The sequence below is a fragment of the Mugil cephalus genome, chromosome 18 (genome assembly GCF_022458985.1).
Source record: "Mugil cephalus isolate CIBA_MC_2020 chromosome 18, CIBA_Mcephalus_1.1, whole genome shotgun sequence".
NCBI lineage: Eukaryota > Metazoa > Chordata > Actinopteri > Mugiliformes > Mugilidae > Mugil > Mugil cephalus.
Window position 1 is genome coordinate 6455258 of NC_061787.1, and position 23312 is coordinate 6478569.

The window sequence follows — 23312 nt, forward strand, 5'->3', positions numbered from 1 at the left end:
TACTTGCATACGTCAGCTCAATCAAAGCTTTTATTGCAGGGCCTTTACATATCTTTACACAATATACTGCTCCTACTTTAAGTGAATAATCTAAATTGCCTCCCAGGTTTGGTGTTTCGTGTGTGTTTTAAGCATTTGAATCAGTTAAAATTGTTTTTGTGTAGAATCCTGAACATATACTTTTACTGAAACGGCAGCAAAGGTCATGTCAAATGAGTCTTAAAATGTAAACAAAAATCATATTAAATGTGTAAAGGTTAACTCTGCTTGTGTCTTCTCTTGTCTTCCTCTGGTATGCGGTGGATTGGCAGTGCAACAGAAAACATGAATCGATGCCTTGGTATGATTCAGTGCCTTGGCATGAGGAAGATAATGCTACTGGAACTGGAAAGCCCAGTCTTTTTTTTTTTTTTTTTTTTTTTACGTCTTCAAATACACTGAGGAAATAAAACGTAGCAGTTGGTGTTTTCCATCTTGAGGAGTGGAGAGCCTTGAACGTAGGCGTGGTTTAGATTTTACGTCGACTCGTCCCCTGGATTCTGATTGGCTCTTAAGTCTAATGGTCACCCAGTAGCCCCGCCCCCCCATAAACGGCGCAACAAGTGCATTAAAGATGCTCTCCAGCCAATCCTCCAAGAAAGACTCCTCTTTGAACTGCACTCGCCTGGGAAACTATGAGACTCCAATGAGTCACGTCGGGGGGAATCGCATGGTTCAATATTTATTTTTCCTTTTTGCTTGACTACCAACGGGTTTTGCCGGTTGGCGAAGGCGAAATTAGAAACCGGAGCTTCTTGCGCAATTGAGGAGAAGTTTATCAGTGAGCCGTGAGCTAGCCGCAGTTGCTAGCTCAGTGTGTTTAAGTGTGTGAGCCAGCCATTTGTCTCAGTATGACTACAAGTTAGCAGAGGCAGCGCACTTGTCGTGGCTTTTATTTTGTGTGTGTCTGTGTGTGTGTGTGTGTGTATCCGACATGTTTTTGCGAAAGGACGACGAGCACAAAGCAGCAAACAGCTGGAAGTCGGAGAAGCTGCTCCACTATGGATAAATAACAAACACACAGCTGCTCTGTTGTGCTTGAGAAAGAAAAGCAGTGGAGGATAACATCGGCGACTATGAGCAGGGTAAGCCAGCGTTTTTTTTTTTTTTTTTTTTGTGCGTTTTAACTGATTAAAAACCTTCATTCATTTAAATAGTTTATACTGATAGTGGCTCGACTTACAGTTGCACTGATTTTGGCTGCAATTGAACCAGGGTTGGGTGGTGGTGGTGGTGGTGGGGGGGGGGTTATTGTAGTGCATTACAGCCCTGGTTGTTATAGTGATGTGGGAGATGCCAGGCTGTGCAGGGAGTAGGTGAAGGAGGAGGGGGGTGGGTGGGATGTGAGGGCCAGCAACTACAAAGAGCTCCACGGCCAAAGAAAGTTAATTAATGCAGAAATATATAAGCAGTTTTTGGAGTTCTTTGCGAGCTTACTCAATTTAATCCCCTTTCATTGCTCCTTGTTTTCAGGAACTAACCGAACTACATTTCTTGCAGGAGTTTCCTCCCAATTAATTAACTTGTTTTCACGGCTCCCCCACATAGACTTTAATGCAAGAGGTAAAGTCTGCTGTTTGTGCCATACAGCCTTGATTATCCCTGCGGAGATCAGAGTCCTCTGATTTAATGCTCCGCAAACTATAATTTCTTTTACAACGGGGCTAAATAACGTCAATATAATGTGCGCCCTATGCCTACTTTCTGTTGTAGTCACAATAATAATTTGGCGTCACGTGAGCCAAACTATAACTCCCCGAGCTTATCTCTCCTTTATGAACTTCCCCCTCCGTCCTCTTGAGAAAGTTTTCGTGGCCTTTTTGAGTGTTGATGGTGCGGCCCTGCTTCCAGGTTACAGTGTTGACAACCAGACGCTGTGGTGTTTTGTCCTCACTAAGCCCTGGACACTGTGTGGTGTTGAGTTTCTGGTCATCTGTCTCTATGACAGACCTCGGCATATCAGGTGAGTAGGAAGCTCGGTGTGCTGACACTCCCCGGTTTGGCCTCCGTCTGTACTTCCCACGCTCTTTAGAAAAGGGGCGTGGTGTCTCCCATTCTCCTTCATTCTGCCAGATCAAAAAATGAGGAACTAGGTCATGGACAAATATGAGCCTTTGTACAGTAAGGTGAACTTCTGTGCTCACCTGATCCGGACACGCAGCCCGTTTTCAAGTCCACGTCAGATTGTGGTTACACCAGTGTAAAACGGCGCAGATTGATGGATTGCAACTAATGTGCGGGTTTAAAAAGGATCATGAAGTAATCGGAACAAGTGAATGCTGTACTTCAACTTAATGTATAGTGCATCTAGGCCAAGTTACCACCTGCAGTTAAGTCCTGTTGGATTGTTTACAGGCTTTGGGTGTCATTCAGTCGGTGCTGAGTGACCTAGTGATCTCCCTCATTAGGCTGTCATGTGTAGAAGAAACAGGTCCTAAACACAGACTGGTAGAGCTCCACTAATCTGATTAGCCCTGGTATAGAGGGGAACAGGCTATACAGTCTCCCACATCCACACACTGTTCCCTCACGTTGTATATTTCCCTACAGAGTCTACATGATGGTGCATGGAGACTTAAAAAAATGGTTTAATATGAAGTCATTTCTCAACATTAAACACCGTCGAATACATTATCAGCCACAGTTGTGAACCCATGAACTGCCTTTTCACTCAACACATGTTCACTTATATGTTCAACTTAAGTTTCATGAAACCCCGTTCACACACTCTCATTTAGCTAATCGTCTGATCTGTCCTTTAAAAAGACTGCGTGGTGTTGTTTTAACACACGCAGGAATGTTGTCCTCACAGCTTTTAGTCATCAAGACAAATGGACAACTGGTAAAGCAACAGCTTGACAAGGAATGAAAGTGTTGCTTCAGGGTCACTGTGTCTGTCTCAGAGTTAAGCCACAGAATGAGAATGAAAACTTTCCCTTCATACTGTCTGTCTGGTGGTATTTAGATTCAGGGCTCTGTTCATTTTGTCTTAATGAGTCTTATCCTGGCCTTAGGCAGGACATACCTCTGCAGAGACGAGCTGCAGGCTGAAGATCGCTTTTCGCTGTACGTTTAATTCCTTGCATTACTTGGGTTTCCTAGACAAACAGGAAGGGAGTCCATCATTTAAGTGCCTTCCTCCCTGCTCGGTTCTCATATGAGTCAGCGCATGAGCACACGGACACGGGCCTGTGCACTCTGTGAAAGGATGCTATGACTAATTGTGTTTTGGGTGTGCATTTAGAATAGAATAGAATATGTCTTTGTATCGTAATTGCCGGGGAGGGGGGGTCATTACAGCGGTAATGCCCACATACACATAAAATAAGTAAATACCTTTTATTAACAGAAACAATATCATAAAACATTATTGCATGGTCCCTTATATCATATTGTCCTAAGGTTATCAGCGTGTTTTGTTTGGACTCGACGGCTCTGGGGAAGAAACTGTTCAGGAATCTGTTTGTATGTATATTTATGGCTCTGAAGTGCCTGCCTGAGGGCATGAGGTCAAACGTCGTATGAGTGACTCTTTTAAAATATTTTTGGCCTCTTCCAGGGAAGGGAGAGGGCAGCCGCTTGGGGTTGTTGTATGTATCTGGATGCATCCTAAACTCTGGGAGTCTAATCTGAAGCTGGCTCCAGCTGGCTGCCATGTGTGTGTGTGTGTGTGTGTGTGTGTGTGTGTGTGTGTATATGTGTGTGTGCGGGGGGGTCCTCCCTGAGCTCTTAATTAACTCTGGACCAGGGCCCCAGCGTGCCGCTCCCATCCACAGATTAGCAAGAGGAAGCCAGAGAGAAGCAGCTATCCTGGTACGCAGGCAGAGCAGAAATGGTGGAGGAAAAAAATTAACATTGTGAAAGTGTAGATTCGCGGAAAGTTGAGCGCGACACTAACGTACATGTAAGTAATATTTATGTGGATGGCACTTTATGCACAGGTGAAGGCACTGACTTAACGCAGCGTAGTTTATTGTTACATTATTTGGTGTCACTAAATTATTTCTGTGTTCAAAGAAAGTAAATGTAAGTTTAAAGACTCTCTGGACAACATTTCTCCACTGTGTTACGTAGTATTATAGAAAACAGAAAATGAAAAGTCTTAAGTAGAACATATGTTAGTCTGCAGTTATTTGGTTTCATCATTGATTATGCTTATTTTGTCTATATTAGTGATAATGTAATGTACCATTACATTATCTAAAATCAAGGTGTATCCATTGGATCCATCTGCTCTGTAGTTGTCAGTGTACTGTGGCACACGGCAAAAGAAATGCCTTAAAGTAGTTAATAGTTACAAGTCAGGTTATTATTCTGTTGATCAACCAGTTAATCCAGTAATCATTTCAACTCTAGGCAGTCGTACGTATCTAATATGGAAAAACATCTCATCAGTGCTGAATTTGGCGAGAATGTGCTACTAACGTATTAAGCAGTCATTTTTTTATGCTTAAATAAGTTTGTTTTCCACCTACATTAGAATTAACATCGAGGCGGATGTGTTGGATCTGGATTAAAACCCGCACAAAGGATCACAAATCCACCTTAAAGGCCATAATTAGCTGTAATCGCTGAAGAATAGCCGGCCATGTAAACGCAAATCGCACTTACATTGTAGTGTTAAGAGCCTGCGTTGTCACCATGTGAAGCAGTGACCACCTGTATCAGCTTGTTTCCGGCGAACGCCATTGCCAAGAATTAGTAGATGCCAACTGGCCTGTGACAGTTGGCGCCTGCTGTAAGGAGAAGGCATAAAGGCACTGAAGGATAAACCAGTAGGTTGAGCTGCTCATGGCATGACAATACTATTCAAAACAAGGCTGGGGAGCTGCAGGCATTTTTCCCCCTATCTCCCATCTTTCTACTTGGAAAACAGATGGAATTATTGATCCCGTCTATTTTTCCAGTTGCTACTCAACGCGATTCCTCCTCGGCTGCGGAGGAGAAAAATACAAGAAGACAATTCAGCATAGCTTTGAAAGCACCACATTGTTCGCGAGGGGTGTTTACTGTCTGTCAGCAGCGGTGCTTGGCAGCGGTGGCTCTGTGTTTACATAAGTGTTGAGCGTGATGGAGCAAGCTGCTTGAAGTGACAGCAGATTCCACAGGGAACGTGCATCTGCTGCTAAAACGTGCACGCGGAGGGAAGTTTGAGAGCGTTCCAGGATTCCTGCGACTCCTGCATGTGCACACAGTGCAAACTGGAGGCGATGCTTCCTGCGAACGTTAACAAGAACGGCTTCATACATGGAAAACAAGCAGGAGGAGGTGTTGCAACTTTAACTATAAATTCATTTCTGGATGTTGGTATATAATTTCTAGCACAATAGAAGACCGAAGTAGCACTATCAAGAATAAAACTAATGCGAAGATTTATACTTAAACACGTAGATTTGTCTTCAGTTCAGTTTAAGTTTATTTATATGGTGTAACTTAGAACATATTAACACCTTTTGCAGGAACCAGAGCCTGAAACCTCCAGAAAAAGCCCTGAGACAACAGCGGTTTAGGAGGAAGAACCCTTGAGCTAAACCCAGGTCATGTGGGGGCCATCGAGATAGAGAGAAAGAAAAAGGAGGAAGGTGGAACAAAAGAAAGGAGAGGCGGGTAGGAGAATCAGGAGGAGGGAGATGACATCATATGTGTAAATAAAGCATAATATGCAGTATATAAACATGATGCAAACTAAAGTAGTTACATGGTAGATTGATAATTCATAAAAAAGGATAGATTGAACCTAGTCTGGCATAAATCCAGTGAGAATATGAGCCTGGTAACACGTCATTTGGATTTCACTATTGGGCGTGTTTCAACTGATACAGAATAAAACAAAGCCTTGCACGCAATCGGGTAGTCCTACAACCAGTCAGAGACATTTTGTCGTAAACGAATTGAGCAACTACATTGCTGATTTTCTACTGTCCATCACCACGTAAAGCCCATATAAATGATTCGACTGGCCCAGCAGATCTTCACCACAGAAACTTTCCATCACAAAAAAAAGATAGCGAGTGCATGACATTTACGTTGGAATAAATAACTATAAGCGGTGAACAGTGGGTACGTTGGTGGAGCCAGAACCACAGATGAGAAACATGTAGCTCCGCTAATCAGAAACATGCAGCTCCAGGAGATACTTGCAGAAAGGCTGAGGGGGAGGGGAGGAGGAGGAGGAGGAGGAGGAGGAGAGAGGGACACAGGGTTAATGCCATGCCATACAATAGTAATGCGTGGACAGTGAGGGAGGAGAAGAAAGTAGAGGAGAGGTGCTCTGTGCATCATGGGAAGTCCCCCAGCAGCCAAGACCTATAGCAGCATAACTAAGGAATGACTCAAATTCACCAGAATCAGCCCAGAACTATGAGCTTCATCAGCATGGAAAGTTTTCACCTTACTTAACCTTAAAATTATCATTATTAAACAATTAATAGTATAATTTATCTGGAAACATATATCTGCTTGTAAATGAAGGTATTGGTGTTAAAGCATATGTAACTGCAGTTGAACCTTGTCTGGTCTCATATTTAAATAATAACCCATGGAGCACTTTAAGACAGACAGAAGGATTTGCTCCTCATTCAGGAACTGTCTAAGAACTATTCTGGAAGAATTTCTTCTGGAAAATGACATAGAAAATGCTGTTGGAGGCATCATTTCTTTAAAGATCTGAGAAGTTTGGAATATATTTGGATTACTTTTTTAGTTGCCAACTACCGTCGCTGTATTTGAAGACCACACAATCCTCCCCTTTCACCTTATCCACTGCGTAATCTGGAGAAAACTGAGCAATTTATTGCATTAATCACAATGGATTAGCAAGTTTCATTGCTTAGTCACGCTCAAAAAGCCCCACTTCAAAGCCTCAGCTGCATTAGCCCTGAATCACACACACACATAAAACTCAACGTAGTTCTTCCACCACCCCAACCTGGGCCTCAGCTCTCCTTGGACGTTGAAATACAGCACCAAGGACAAATACACCTAGTGTTCTTAGTAAAACGTCCACACAAGTATGCCTCAGCGCTGACCCTGCGCACACTGAGGCATACTTGTCTTTGTGTTTATTTGTGTCTCCTTTTGTCTGCCTACATATTTCACAAATGTCGTACTGTACACACACAATGGTTGATCTTCCTTTCTCGCTGCCACGGTCTCTTTTGTTGTCAAGTATGTCTAATTGTTTGATCATTTTTACTTGATCTGCAAATTAAATTTATTCATTGGCATCCTGCGAAATGCGATTATGAAATTATTGTACAATGCGACCCATGGAGGTTATTAATCTAAGCTCTGTTTGTTTGCAGGCAGAACAAAAAGACAGGGTCTTGTCCACAAGCGAAGACCCTCTCCCATGCATCCGCAACTCAAAAGCTGACCCGCTGACCCGGAGCAGACCCCTGAGTGATCTCTATCCATTCCAGGGCCACGCCGAGAAGAGTTCAGTGCCATGTCTGCTGTCCGGATGTGGTGCCCAGGTGCAGCCGATGAGTCCTGGTCCTCACTCTGACGAGAGCAGGTTGAATGGCATCAACTCCTCTGCCTGGTCCAGCTCGGTTATAGGTCCGGCCGAAGGAAAACCATACTCCACGAGAATTATGCGGCTTTTTTCTAACTCGCGCAAGGGCCCCGTAACTGCTCACAGTCACACGATGGACAGTCCAACGTCACCCCAGAGCAGTGAGATCAGCAGTGCCCCTCAGGCATGGGCAGGACTTCCAGGGCTTGGTGTTGTGAACTCCTTCAAAAAGCTTAAATCATCTGTGCTTCAGGGTATCCAGAGTAGAGGGGCAGCAAGCCAAGAGGGAGAACACGATCCTTTACCTCATCAGGAATTGTCTAATGGCACAGTTGGAAACAATAGTGACCGTGGTGTAGCTGAAGCTGCAGATCACTTGAAGAATCCAGAAGGATGTAGTGTTTCTAATGGAAAAGGGCAAGCGTTGGCTGTGATGAGCCATTATAGTTCAGATATTGAGGACTACGATGACGAGGACAATGATGGAGACGGTCTCACACGCAACTCACGATTCTCCAGGAGTATCAGGAGAGCATATGGACCAGGACGCATCTCGTTACTTGACACTGGGAGTGGGAAACAAGTTGGAAGTAAGACAAATAATGCTACACAGACCACGCAAAAACCAGAGCAGACCTCTAAGGCCAGTGTCCAAACGGAGAGCATGAACGAGAACACTAATGTGAAGGTGCTGAGCAGACTGAGCATAAGTGCAGAGAACCTCCATATATTTAAGGCATCTTTCAGACGCAAAGCCACATCTCCAGGACCTCTTTCCCCACGGGAAGCCCCCCAGGAAAGTAGCAACTCAGACGGCACAACAAACATCCAAAGGACTGTCAGTGCCTCCTCAGTGGACCTCAGGAGCCACTCTGTCAGCGACAGAAAGAGCTCCATAAAAACCAAGGCACCGATGCTGAAGCTGGTCGGCAGCATGACCGACCTAAGCGGCCGACGCAGGCAAAGCTCCTGTTCCAGCCCCACCTCTCCATCCCCCATGTCACCCTTAAGCCGTCTCCATGACGACTACTCCCGCCGTGTGCCTTGCCTACAAACCGGTGAGCGTCAGCGCCGTCCCTCGCCCACCACAGGCCAGGTCACGGCCGTCGAGCACGCTCCTCTGGTTCATCACCAGCCTGAAAACGACCCAGAGACGTATCCTGTATTTATCAGCCCCCTTCCCTCGGAGGAGCCAGAGACAACTGAGCAGACTTCATCAAGTGTCCCTGCTCAGTTTGAGTCACCGGCCGTGACCGCAACAAGTTCATCAACGCTCTGCCAAAGAGATCCTTCACCGCAAGAACAGCAAGCAGAAGGCAAACCGCAACCAAATGAGGTGAGGCAGCAAGATGGAAAATCATGTGCACAATAAGTGCAATAATCCAATTTTTCTATTAGCAGCCATTATTTCACATTGCTCATAAAAGATATTCTGATGCAAACAATAATGATCAAGCTGAGGCGTTATCTGGCGTAACTGGTATGTTTAAAATGTAATGGTGCTTCAAAGCGGCTACACATTTGACACTATCAGAGTGAGGGCACCGAGAAGCGTGGGAGGAAGGACATACTGGAAGAAGAAGGAAAGATTGAACCTCTTATCATGCAAACGGCGTAATCATTAATGGATGCCAGTCTTGCTAATTGCCCTGACCCTTGTATTCGGAAATATAACATCATTTCTTTCAGTTCAAAGTGGTCTTTGAATCTGTTCATGATTCTAACGTATAGTATAGGTTCTCGTGTCGACGTGATGCCAGTCAGTTCGCTGCTAAAAGCTGAGCCGTGTCGCCCCAAGAGTCAAATAAATAATGGCGTAGGCATGACATTGATTCGCCCTCCCGTGTGTCTTTACTTCTGCTGTCGTGGAGTCACATGCTGAGGCCAGCTGTTTTATACAGCCGGCTTACCGGAGGAGGAAAGAGAGTTAATGATTAGGCTTTGTTTATGATTAGTGGCCCTTGCGCAAAAACGCTCCATAGTCCTGGGTAGGAGGCTGTGACTGAGTACACCCCCCCACTTCTCCCCCCTTTGGTCTAGATGCAGCCCAGTAGATCAAAGTCCAGCACCGTGAACGCTGGGCCTGGAACAGCTAACAGCACCACCCAGTACACGGGACCATAAACACATAACTTTAGTGAAATGTGTTATGGTCATGTCATGCGAGGGATTTCAATTTTTAAAGATGATCAGTAAAAGCAAATTTGTTTACTTGAGAAATCAAGTGGCTTTTAGCGACCTCGGAAGAAACTAGAAACTTGTCCTCGGGATCTCGGACCCGTCTGTGTGTGGTGAGGGCTTCATAATGGTGCTAGTCTACTGCATGCCATTCCAGTGTATATGCCGGAGTCCGGACCCAGATCGGGAGAAGCAAGAGGTGAGGTTTTGATTGTGCTGGCTGACTAGAAGGGTAACGTCTACGTGAGTAACCATTAGCCAATATTTGACTGTTAAGTGTACAGTTCTTGCTGGTGTGCATATATCGTGATAACGATGTGTGATAATTTAATTGTAGAATATTTGTGCAATTTATTTCTGTTGCAGTTGTTGTTTGAACTTGATAAGCATTGGGGTGCATTGTGTTCAATATGTGGAGCCAGTCACTGTGAGGTCAAGAGGGCTTTTCACATGATGATAAAGTTTCTCACGAGAGTCTTGATAAAGCTCACTGTAATAGTTTTATATTGATTCCTGTGGTCCTGCTGGAAATTGATCCGAGGCGGTTGTTAAACCTTTATGACTCATTGCACCATGTTGCTTCTGATTAACGGATGTTCTCCACAGCTGTCGTCATGTGTGAAAGTCATTGCCCTTGTTGAACATTTTCTTTTTTTAATCCTCAGGTGACTTCAGAGGAACAAGGACAGGAAGCACTTCTCCAAAGAGAGGGAGCCTCTTCAGCAACCAGCAGCACACCTCCTATCTCCCCAACATGCCTTTCGGAGTCACCCGTATCACCCACATCCCCCACAGATGCAGCCACGGCGTCCGCGGAGGCACTCCCCGTCAAGCCCAGGCGAAGAAGTGGGCGCCCAAGACCGCGGCCTATCTCAGACTACGGTCAGCTGCTATCCAGGAAGCAACCCATCCCGGAGGAAGGAGCAGAGCTGCAGCCGGAGGAAAGGACCGCGGATAAAGACGGCAGCGATAACGACATATTTGGAAATGGAGCGAGCCCTGAAAGCTGCGACATGAATGGGGACATTCGGGGCAGGGGGCAGCGGCCCGTCTCTGTGATAGGATCTGAGGATCTGTTCCCCCCCGATGCTGAGCTGAAGGACGGCCGCCTTCCTTCGGTAAGATTTTAACCACTAGGTCGAAAATTTTAAAACTGACAATGTTTCGGTTGAATTAAATGCGGGTCCAGGTTTATCTACAGTAGTTTCCAATGAAGCAACACAAATGTAATTTAAAACAAACCCACACTTATATATTTTGTACATACGTAACACAAACCTTTAAATCTCATAAAAAGATTTTTTTTTTCTGTTGACATCAACCCTAAAGAAAGTGTACAAAAATATGAGAAAACGTTTCTTTAAAAAAATCTTTTTAACAAATAAGAAACTAATTCTGAATTTAAAACCAAAAAAAAAAGAAAAAACTGAACACTCCTTATACAATACAAAACAAAACAAAACAAGAAGCTGGAAAGTCTCTGTTCTCGAGGGCAAAAGATAATGAACATCAATCTCACTCATTTCCTGTCGTCTCTCTTTGCTGTCTGTGACAAAAGCAAGATATTCCCTCCCAAAGATATTTTAAACCAAGACACCACCAGGCCAAAATAATGGATCACAGTGGCTGTGAATGTGAATTGCCAGGAGGTCGTTGGCTCGGTTATTTCTGTGTAACAGCGATTCATCGGACGCTGTTGAAAACCACGAAAAAAGTATCTCTTCCTTTAATACCGGGATCTTTGGTTTTGTTTTCCCTGCAGCCTTTGTCTCGACCACCTATCCCCTCCCACCAAGTGCCCCCCTACAGAGGAGTGTCTGCCAGGTTCCGACCCTCCGCCCTCTCTCAGAGCACCCCCATCGGACTGGACCGCGTTGGGCGGCGCAAACTCCACAGAGTGCTCAGCGGTGAGAACCGAAGTTGTTGTGTGACTGTGATAAGAAATCGGGAATTTTAGTCTGTGGGAAAAACTGGCGTCTTGGAATGTCAGCAAGTTTGTTGGAGGAGGGAATGTTGATATGCAGCCAGGTGTGTGTGTGTGTGTGTGTGTACATCTGTGCCTTGTTTTCCGCTTTATTGTGCTTTTTTTAGAGTTCTCAGCTACATACCGGTTTGTCATCCCTGTGTAGATGTTACAGATGGTGTGTCTGAGTGCTCAGGAACGCTCGATGACAGCGTGAGCGAGGAGGAGGGCAGCTTTGACGAGCTCACAGATGTCACGCCCTACCTCCAGCCAGGGGTGGAGCTCTCCGTGCTCAACGAGGTGAGGCTGAGGAGGGAAACCTCATCATCACGTTGCAACACCCAGAACCATCTCCTCCAAAAATGTGCACCGAATTTATGATGAGACATTTATCTTGTTTCTCGTGGAACAGCTATGTGAAAATGTTTCTGTGCATGTGTTCCCAAGATGTTTGGCTACTTTTCAGCAAAACAGACAACCACTGCAGCGTCTACAGCTCCAGGCATAATCTTACATCTTAGACATGGTCTTAGCCTGCATGTAATTGTGACTTTATCTTATCTGTTTGCGTGCTGCTACTCAGTGGATAAGCTCTGGCCATGCGGTGTACGCCGAGGCTCTTTGGGACCATGTGACCATGGAGGAGCAGGAGCTGGCCTTCAAGGCTGGAGATGTTATCCGCGTCCTGGATGCCTCACACAAGGACTGGTGGTGGGGCCGGGACGCAGACAGGGAGGCCTGGTTCCCCTCCAGCTTTGTGAGGGTAAGTGGACTTCCTGACCCGTGTGACTGACTCTTGTTTGCTCTCGAGCGGCACAAAAAAGAGACTCGCAAACTGGCTTTGCCCCAAACAGCACCAGGCCTCTGAACATTGTGTGCAGAAGGGTTCAAACCTCAGTGCTCCAGCTGGTTTCTGTGGTGACTGGAATTGATTGACAGTTGAGTCTTAATTAGGCAGGCTGTGTTGGTCACGGTGAGGCTATTTGATTGGCAGATGGACGTCTGCTGTGTAATTGCTTGTAGCCGAATCAGTGTTGAACAGGCCTAAGGTTTAACTCGCACATGTTGTTGCCATAGCGATGCGAAGTAGATTCGACTTACAATATGTGCTCAAACAACAAAAGAGTCTTTTGGCGTTTAAGCACTTATTGTTCTTTATTTTGTAATTATCTTAATTTGCTTGATGCTAGAAAAATAATTACGCTTTTAAGAAATGCATCCAGACTTCTAAACTTTTGAATGCTTCTCAGGAGGATATGTTGTGTCTGCGGTGGATGTGTTTCAGGTGCGGGTGAACCAGGAGGACTCGAGTGCTGAAAGCGTGGAGAGCGTCGCGGACCAGGAGGATCCGACTCCGAGGGACACGCACAGCACGCAGCACAAAGAACAGATGAGAACCAATGTGGTGCAGGAAATCATGAACACTGAACGCATCTACATCAAACACCTAAAAGACATCTGTGAGGTACGGACTCTGTCAGGATAAACCGTTCATGTCCACATCTGCTTATTTCTAATGTCCACTCTTAATTTAATCCGGAGATGATAAACATCTCCAAAGGCCGCCCACATTCCATTAAATGTCAAAATATTTGGAGTAACCTTGTTTTCTAGAAATTGCATCAAATTTAATAGTTATCCAAAATGTTTAACTCCACTGTCCAGCACCACCTGTTGGCCAGTAGTTGAACTATTTAAATGTCTGCTGAGTACAATATTTTGTTCAAATTGCAGGGTTACATCCGTCAGTGCCGCAAACACCCCGACATGTTCACCGAGCTGCAGCTGAAGACCATCTTCAGCAACATTGAAGACATCTACAAGTTTCAGAGGCAGTTCCTCCGAGACCTGGAGAAGCAGTACAACAAGGACCAGCCACATCTCAGTGAAATAGGCTCCTGTTTTCTCTTGCAGGTAGCAGCCACATCTGAAATCCTCCACAGTTAATCACAGCTAGGCTCATGTTTTCACTTTCTCTGCAGCTTTGTTAAAACAAATAATCGAGAATCTCATAATTGTTCTTCTTTCCTTTAAGGGGGAGGGCTTCTCCATCTACTCTGAGTACTGCAACACTCATCCAGCAGCCTGCGCTGAGCTGCAACGCCTCATGAAGTCGGGGAAATATAAACATTTCTTTGAGGCGTGCCGCCTCCTCCAGCAGATGATTGACATTTCTATTGCCGGTTTCTTACTCACCCCTGTCCAGAAGATTTGTAAATACCCCCTGCAGCTGGGAGAGCTGCTAAAGTACACCCCCAAAGACCACAGGTACTCTCAGACCAATTCATCTTTTACTTCTTAAACATATAGTAGTTGTATTGCATCTTCATATCATATCTTCTCGTTTCATCCTCCACACGCTTACAAAACAAACATTCAAAATTTTTTCGAAACGTACCTTTTTGCATTTTTATTTTCCATTTTTTTCTGCATGTTACAGTGAAACCTTTAAGTGGTTCCTTCATTTATTGTCCAATATGAAAAAAGCCCTTTCTAATTATATATAACGTATGCATAGTGATTTGATTACTTACCTTTCCATAGGCCACACTGACGCAGTGTGTTACTGCAAATGGAAATGTCCTTCAGTTTATGTCTGTGGGACATTTGTTCACTGTTGTGTTTCTGATTTATTGCAGCGACCACAGTGGGGTGAGCAAAGCGTATGAGGCCATGAAGAACGTGGCAAGCCTCATAAATGAGAGGAAGAGACGGCTAGAGAGCATCGACACCATCGCTCACTGGCAGGTCGCCATATTGCACTGGGAGGTGAGGATGAGTGATAATTAGTTATTAGTTATAATTTCTTTTATTAATACCATACTTGAGTAACGCTTACGTCTGTTGTGTTGTCGTATAAAACGTTGTTGCAGGGACCTGATGTTCTGGAGCGCAGCTCGGAGCTGATCCACTCCGGTGAGCTGACCCGAGTTGTCCGACAAGGCAAAATGCAACAGCGCAGCTTCTTCCTGTTTGACCACCAGCTGGTCTACTGTAAAAAAGACATTCTGCGCAGAGACCTGCTGCACTACCGCGGGTGGCTGGACATGGACCAGACAGACGTGGTGGACGTGCCTGACGGGCGGGACCCAGACCTGGGCCTGACCCTGAAGAACGCCCTGCGTTTGCGCCACGCCTCCACGCTGGAGTTCATGTGCATGCTGTGCTGCAGGAAGGCCGAAGACAAGCAGAGGTGGTTGCAGGCCTTTGCCAGGGAGAGGCAGAGAGTCAAGGAGGACCAAGAGATGGGTGAGTCAAACTGAATTCCTTTCATCCACAGTACAAACAGTCACTGTGGATAGATGTGAAATAACAGATGACCAGGGTGAAATCCTTGTGGAAATAAAGTGGGTGGTTGCAAATTTTTTTGCCCTGAAGGTTCATTTGTGTGTGTGTGTCTCTTGGCAGGAATGGAGATCAGCGAAGAGCAAAGAAAACAGGCCATTGTTAATGCCAGAAGAGCAAAACAGGGAAAAGGTAACAAAATATTAATTTTCATCCTTAAGTCTTTACTTGGTTTATTTCAGTTTCAGGATTTGGCCCTCATTTGTAAAATTTTCTTTCTTTTTTTTTTTTTTTGTTTGCTTTTCAACTTTTAGCCCTTGGTTACTCTGGGTCTGTTCCACCACACCACCAAACCCCACACCAAAACCTTCACCCACTTCACCAGCGACACATCACCATTCCAACCAGTGTGCCTCAGCAGCAAGTCTTCTCACTGGCTGAACCCCCAAAACGAAAGCCTTATCACCTGTTGTACAGCATCACCCGCAACGCCTTTTTCAGGAAATGAGCCTCTGCGTGCTCAGTCTTTTTCCGTGTTTTCCTGCCTGTGAATGTAATGTACTGTCACCGTTTCTTTCTTGTGCCTCATGTGTCTTTCATAATGTGTATGTCTTCGTTGCATGTTGAATCTCGGTGCCTAGTGTTTGGAAAGGGCATGACAAAAGTGTTAAAACACCAACTCTGTCCACTTCGTTGGTGAGTTAAAGATGCTGCTCAGTCAAATGACGCCCCCCCTCCTTTTGTCTCATTATTTCCAGCTGAAGGTTGTTTCTTTTCATTTTAATTATGACAATGATGTATGCTCTGCTTTTACATTGAAACACGTGGTTTTAGTTTATTTCATGAAGGCTGGAACCTTTTTTTTTTGTTGTTGTTGTTTTCTGCGAGTCTGTCAACTCTGAACTCGAAACAGCCAGAGGATAAATTAACTGACACATTCTTTTTCTCTGTTAACACTGTAAATAAAACGTCTTGTACAAACATACCTGACGAGAACTTGGCAATTATTCTGTTTACTCATGCAGCTAAGCCTGCAAACAGCCTCCGTTTGCGACTGGTGAATATTAGTTCATGTGAATTTAGATGGAAGTTAATGAATGAAACCTTAGCTATGGTATTGGAGGAGGTACCTTCAGACAGTTTTCTCCGCTGTTTGTCTCTGGTGGAGGATCTGGTTTCAGACACCTGTCGACTGTGGGTCCGAACGGTGCGCTGCGAGGCTCTCCGGCGTTTGCTGCTATTTACGTGAGGCCGTTTTTATTCTGAAGGAGGGAATGGATCCGAGCAAAGAAAAATCAGCAGTTAGATGATAGTGGCTTGAGGGGATGCCTGGGTCATGGGCACACAGCACGAGGAGAACAAGCAGACGAGCGGAGATGACGATGCATCTCAACAGGACGCAGCCAGTGTAAGTAACCTGATAATAGCTACCTAAATTAAATGAGCGGTAATAAGACGTTAAGATTGAGTGAATGTACACGTGTAAAAAGTCACATTTATCGGCTTTTTATGTGAATAAATAGGTAAATGTATAAATAAATGTTTCTTTACTCGGGGGGAATCTATACACTGCCAACTTGCGATGGGTTAAGTGCCGGTTGCAAAGTATGGGATGACACTGAATGAATAATGCATGTGCGTCGGGTAACTCAATGAGTGGTGGATGTTGCATCTGATGGACTTATAATTGCTTTCAGAGTTTTCTTCACAAGCTGAAGTGAAGCAAACCAGCTTCAAGACCATGCCATTGTCTCCAGATCAACAACTAGTCTGCTTAATTACTTGTGCTTTTGGGTTGCATTGAGTAATGCATTGTTCTAGCGTAATGTAAACTAGACCCACCTAGATACGATGCTGTGATACAAGGAGGGTGGTAGCAGCAGCTCTTTAAATGTTTAATTGAACAACCTTTCACAGAGCATTATTCCTCACATGTCCCTTTGTCCTAAGGCTGAATCATACACTCAGCAAAGCATTTCCATTGTCCAGAGACGCTTGTTTGTTCCTGTTTGTATCCTGCCACCAGCATTAACTGCATTCCAATTAGACTTCTCAAAAGAGTGCTGCTTCTGTGCTGCGTTTACATGGATGTGCCCGTGGTCTATAGATCGCAGACGTGTCGGTGGAGCTGGCCACCGTGGACCACACTCTGCAGAAGCTGCGCAGGAAGTACAGGAAGACCAGGCGGAAGCCAAAGGGGATCCAGAAGCTGTGGGTCCGTCTGCTGAACGTCCCACACCTGGCTGTCATCATCACGGCCGTGGTGTTTGTGGTGGTGGTGATCATGTGGTCGCTGCTGTGGGTCTTCATATGTAAGTGAAAGGATTCTCACATTTAAGTCACACAGGGAAATCTGTCCTTAGCTTCCTTTTTACCCGCTGTGGTGGAAAATTTGTGTTTTTGAGGTATTACCAGGTGTGAAATCTTGGTTTTCCCAGTTCGCAGGGAAAGTAACAGCGGAGTGTATTTTGCCGGGATGCTCCGCGTTGCCAACGTGGAGTTCATCCCAGAGTACCGCCAGGCAGAGTCCCATGAGTTTGTGTCCATGGCAAACAAAGTACAACACGTGGTACGTTACAGTGTGACCCTGTTGCTGGTGCGTGGTGCTGATCTAAGGGACTGTGCGGTTAATTGCAGATGTCTCGCAGGTGAGCAACGTGTACAAGATGTCCTCGGTTTCCAGACTCTACAAGCAGGCCGTGATTTCAGACCTCAGGTACGGTGGGGATGCTGGTCGATCAGCCGCGACATTAAAACCACCTTCCTAACATTTTGTTGGTCTGCGTTGTGCCTCCAAAACCGTTGGTGTGGTTTCGCTTTTTATTTGAGTTTCAAGCATCACCACTGACTAAAAACTGAGCATAATTTCCAGCAATGCAAATTCTGTTTTATTCTCCAAGCAGCAACAACAAAGAGGGCGGTGTGTTGGTGCATTTCTGGATGGTGTTCGTAGTCCCTCATCTAAAGAGCTCAGCAATGTGTGAGGAGTGCATAGGGGCTATTCTAAGGGACTCGATCCACACCAGCCTGCAGAACAGGTCTTCCGTCGGCTACCTGTCGGGCCTCCCGGTCGATATAGACTCCGTCCTCATCAATGGTGCGTTTGTGTGTCTGTACGTTGACCTGAAAACGTTCACCGCTCTGTGACTCTGTAGCAGACCACTCTGTCCTCTTGCAGGGGCTCAGCGCTCAGATTATACATCAAATACAGCAGGTGAGACGCTTCATACCGTAAATAAACAACAAACGTTCTGTGTCATATTTAATTTCCTTTCGTTTTTTGTTTTTTTTCTTTCATTCTAGGCACACAGTGCGTGGATAAGATGTACGCCAACCTTCCCGGAGCGAGGGTCCCCTTAAACGTCTTCTCCTCGTGGGGTGGTGTGAACTGCCACGTGAAGCTCACCTCCGTCCCCGGCTCCCTCATCCGCCTGACCGTCGGCTCGTTCCTCATCGAGCCCAGTGGGTGCGTGAACGACGCCCTCACCGTGTACGACGCTCTGCTGCCCATGAGGGGGCGCATTCTGCACAGGTGAGTCAGCACCTGGGCCCCGGTGCGATTCACTCATTCCGCTCTTTTCATCATTTGATTAAAATGAAGCGTGCGTCCGTGCCGCAGGCTGTGTGAGCCGGTGTCCGCCTCCGTCTCCATCGTCTCTACCTCCAATGTCATGTTGCTGTCCTTCAGAATGACTAATGGCAACAAGAGCTTCAGAGGACACTTTGATGCCATCGCTGAGGAAAGTATGACACATCTACCTGCTTGTCTTAGAAGAGAGCGGCTGCTAATCTTGTTAGCGAGACAACAATGTAAAGTGATTATTCTAATTTCATAGGCCTGAAGGTTTCAAAGAAAACTTTACACAAGAAAAATAAGTTAATCTTGCAAACTGTTCAGGGTTGTTAGCACACAGTATAAGCTTTGTGTGAATCTGTAATTCTTAATCTTCTCTTTGTCTTTTTCAGTATGTATGTCTCAAATTGAGACCCATTTAGAGCCTGAAGTCACAGGTCAAATCTACAGCCCCTTCTACCCCAGCCTCCTGCCACCACAGTGCTCCTGTACCTGGATGTTTGAGGTAAACATGCAACAAAACATGACTGAAAACACAAAAACCACACAGAGTATGTTTATTGACAGCGTGCTCTATTACTTTACAACAGACCCCTAACACGGCTTTGGGCGTCGCGCTTCAGTTCCACAACTACGTTCTGAAACCGAAGGACATAAGGGGCTGTGAACACGGCTGGTGGAGGGTCAATGAAGACATGTATGTGGCGCGTGAGCGAGCGAGCGTGCGTTAGTTCAGCCCGTTAACACCCTGTGACGGTTTTTTGCCCACGGTGGTTCTCCTTCCACAGTTTCTGTGGCAGCTACGTGGGACACCGCACGGTGTTTCGGATCGCTGACCACAGCCCGGAGGTGGAGTTTCGCTGCAGCTCACGTAACTCAGTTCAGCCTTTTCAGGCGACTTACAGCAGCTACAATATCAGCCAACGTAAGCAATGCTGAGTCAGATCCTGATTCCTTTTAACAGCTGGGAGGAAGGCCATGAAATGACTAATCATTGTGTAATTCAGCGTGGATGTGTCCGTTCACTTTACCCAGAAAACAGAATAGTTGGAAACATTTTGCATCCCTTTGTGAAGAAACAAGAATAGATGATAATCATTAGGCACTTTTATTTCTGCACTCTTTGTGCTGCTGATTGACATCCAAATAGAAACTGATTCTTGTCTGCAAATAAAGCAGTTTCCTTTCCTTATCAAATGCATGTCCCTGCCTTGTATCCCCCAGCCTGTCCAGAGAGCCACTTCTTGTGCAATACAGGTCTGTGTGTGGAGAAGAGCCGACGTTGCGACGGCCTGGACGACTGCCAGGATGAGAGCGACGAGGTTCTGTGCTGTAAGTTGTTTTACAAGAGCATTTCAGAGGGAATTGTCAGTGTGTTATTTACACGTGACGTTGTAAAAGTCCTGTCAGTTGCACGAGGAGCTCAAACAGCTGCGCGTCTTTGCAGCGAGGCCCACAATGAACTGTGGCGGCAGCAGCCCCCTGCACCCTTTGTTCGTGTGCAACGGAGAGGCGGACTGTCGCGACGGAATCGACGAAATCAACTGCACGCAGGGTGAAGCATTTTCGCGGGTTTTTAGAGTGACGTGCGTCCGCCCCCTTTCGCCTTCTAATAATTTCTAACTAATGTGTTTTGACAGAAACAACCTGCTCTGCAATCAGGTATCGGTGCGGAAGTGGCTCCTGCATCCTGAAGAAGAATGCAAAGTGTGACGGTGTCCATGACTGCGCTGACCTTAGTGATGAGGAAGACTGTGGTGAGTGCTCTCATTTCCTGCTCCATGTGCACATCGTTAGCTTAACAGCATAATTGACTAAGTCATGTTTTGACTTACTGTCATAAAATCAATAAAAATACCAATGTGCTTGATAATTTTTTTTTTTTCTTGTTTTCTGCAAACATTCAAACATGACTTAAGCAGTCATGCTATTAGCCTAATTGTCCTGCATCGACCCCTTCTTGAAGTAATACATGTTGCATCTTTTAGGGGACTCCTTTAGTTTGATGCAGTGTTTTAAAGTACGATTCTTCAACATTTGGACTGCGACAGATATGTCAAAATTATCCAACCCCTGTCTAATGTTGACATTTGTGCTAGTGTGCAAGGCTGCAAAGTTGTTTCAGGGTTTAAGAACTCTATCATAACTCTACACAGGGGATCATTCTGCAAACTGATGCTTAATAACCACTTAACTTGGAATGTGCTGCCATGCATATTCTCAGGAAGTGCTTAAGTGCCCATCTCTCCCTATAGTTTAAATCCCAATAGTGAAATTAAAAGAAAGTAGCACAGAAATCAACAAGTCGGGTCATAAATTACATAATACAAAATAATGCTGGGGCTTACTCATTTTATATATTGTCTGTTTGATTTAAGAGCTTTTAATCAGCTCAACTTGCTATTCTTTTATAATCCAGTGAGAAGCGAGCAGCAAACCTGCTGACCTGCAGCGCTGAGCCGACACCAGATCTCTGTTTGCAGTTATTTTACCTTGATGTGATCTCAGGCTGATAGGATAGACCTGCCTTTTGGTCACGCACTGATACCGGGCACGCTCGACTGTGTGTGCACACGCACACATCAAAGCTGTAAGTTTTAATGAGCCGGTAGGAGGACTGCCATCTGTGGCGATGACTCAGCGTGTCAGCAGACGCGCTTAGAGTGGGTGTATAACACACACTCGTAGAGGCTCAGTGTTTGCACATAAACAGACCTATGTCACTCACTTAATTTTGACTACAGAAGAGTAAAATGCGTTCATATACATCAGTCAGCCACGACATTAAAACCACTGACAGGAGAAGTAAACAACACTGACAATTTAATGTTCTGCTGGGAAATAGTTGGACCTGTCATTCATGTGGATGTTGCTTAGACATGTATCACCCACCTAGACCAGACCAGGCACCCCGACCCCATGACAATATGCACCTTTAAAACAAAACCATCTTATTAGCGTTGGAAGTAAAAAAATAAAAAATAAATAACGTCTGTGTCCACTTTAGCCTGTGGTCGTCCGTCCCTGCCGAAGGTGAGTTCAGCCCCTGGAGCTGAGCGGATTGTGGGCGGGGCTAACTCTGCGGAGGGGGAGTGGCCGTGGCAAGTCAGCCTTCACTTTGCTGGGAGCCTGTACTGCGGCGCCTCGGTCCTCTCCTCTGATTGGCTCATCTCAGCTGCCCACTGCTTCAGCAAAGAAAGGTCAGCCACCCTCACACACCCTCCATGGTTCTGTGTAAGCAAACATTGCTTTTTATGTTTAACTCAAAACATTATTGAACAATTCATTAAAATAATGCATTTATTTTATTGTGTGTTCCAAGTTATCAGCTGCAGTGCTTCTGCTTCATCCTGTGGATTTATTTTTAATTTATTTTTGGATTTTATCAACTCGTCAGTTTTATTAGATAGGGTATAATGAATCTATAAAATGTGCTCCTTCATCATCTTTGACCCCTGACTCTGCAGGCTGTCTGACCCACGCTTCTGGAGCGCCCACCTCGGCATGCTGACGCAGGGCAGTGCCAAACACGTAGCGGAGATCCAGCGGATCGTGGTGCACGAGTACTACAACGCTGCCACGTTCGACTATGACATCGCCCTGCTGCAGCTGAAGAAGTCCTGGCCTCCGTCTCTCAGCCCACTGGTCCAGCCCGTGTGCCTGCCGCCCTCCTCACACGCCGTCACCGACAGCCACCGCTGCTGGGTCACCGGCTGGGGATACCGATCTGAGGACGGCGAGTAGAGTGACTTTTTCAAAAGAAAATCTATAGACGCTTAGATGAAAATAGAAGCAGAATACGTAGATTTAGAAATCATTCATTCATTTTTCTGCCCTGTTTCATCTGTAAGGCCTGTCGTATGAGTTTTAAAACTCAAAATGTTAAAATGTGATCCACCTCTTTGCCCCTCTGCAGACAAGGTTCTACCCTCGGTGCTGCAGAAAGCTGAGGTGTCCTTAATGAGCCAGACCGACTGTAAGAAGAGTTACGGCCCCATCTCGCCGCGCATGCTGTGTGCCGGCGTCCCCTCAGGAGAGCAGGACGCCTGCAGGGTGAGCTCCCATCTGAAATCCACAGCTGTGTGTTCCACAGCAATGCACGTTCCCTCACGTGCACATTGTCACGGAGCTTTCACCAGTGGACGGGGGTCAGCGTTGACACCCTGACTGGTCTGGGGCTACACAGCCCAATCAGAGCCAGCATGAACTATTTCAATTTCAGCTACAGTATGCGGCCTTCACTCTCAACATCCCTACCAGGTTTTGTAGATGCTTCAGGATAAAATGTGACGAGATAATCACTTGATGGCCACAACGTTATCAGTGTCAGTAGATACTCCAGGACTATTTTGGAATAATATTTGTCTGTGTGTCAGGGGGATTCGGGTGGTCCTCTATCCTGTCGGGCACCAGGTGGTGGACGCTGGTTCCTGATCGGGATCGTCAGCTGGGGGTCCGGTTGCGGCAGACCAAACCTGCCTGGGGTCTACACCAGGGTCAACAAGTTCACCTCTTGGATCTACAGCCATATCAGCTGACATGATGAAAAAAAAAAACAAACAAAAAAACACTGTCGATGATGCAGAATAAAAAAACATGAAAAACACCAATAGATGCTGTGTACTGTGTATTTTCTCATGTGAATGCCACTATTTTACTTCCAAAACAAGAGGCTGTTAACTCTTCTTTCAAAGTCACAGTTAATTCTTCTTAAATTTTCACACATTTGAGGTGAAATGTTTGTAGCGGCGGGTTAG

At 45.6% G+C, this 23312-nt stretch overlaps 2 protein-coding genes across 3 annotated transcripts; both read left to right on the forward strand.

Annotated features, from left to right (window-relative positions):
• The first annotated feature begins 609 nt into the window (after positions 1-609).
• On the forward strand, positions 610-15966 carry spata13 (spermatogenesis associated 13). Of its 2 annotated transcripts, XM_047568203.1 has the most exons (13): positions 610-1124; positions 7344-8891; positions 10399-10851; positions 11496-11640; positions 11863-11996; positions 12280-12459; positions 12982-13161; positions 13431-13610; positions 13732-13964; positions 14336-14465; positions 14570-14945; positions 15105-15173; positions 15296-15966. In XM_047568203.1, exons 1-13 carry the CDS (start codon positions 1116-1118, stop codon positions 15487-15489), a joined length of 3831 nt encoding a protein of 1276 aa, XP_047424159.1. In that variant the 5' UTR covers positions 610-1115; the 3' UTR covers positions 15490-15966. The 2 variants fall into 2 exon arrangements, with proteins under 2 accessions (XP_047424159.1, XP_047424160.1); XM_047568204.1 differs by lacking the exons at positions 610-1124; positions 7344-8891 and adding an exon at positions 9606-9932.
• Positions 15967-16089: 123 nt separating this feature from the next.
• tmprss7 (transmembrane serine protease 7) lies at positions 16090-23096 on the forward strand. Its single transcript, XM_047568206.1, has 18 exons — positions 16090-16389; positions 17089-17293; positions 17420-17550; positions 17630-17697; positions 17885-18078; positions 18160-18195; positions 18285-18513; positions 18601-18725; positions 18948-19060; positions 19146-19252; positions 19344-19480; positions 19780-19887; positions 20003-20110; positions 20196-20312; positions 21563-21755; positions 22023-22291; positions 22472-22608; positions 22932-23096. The coding sequence occupies exons 1-18, from the start codon at positions 16318-16320 to the stop codon at positions 23091-23093; spliced, it is 2511 nt and encodes an 836-aa protein (XP_047424162.1). The 5' UTR covers positions 16090-16317; the 3' UTR covers positions 23094-23096.
• The last annotated feature ends 216 nt before the right edge of the window (positions 23097-23312 follow it).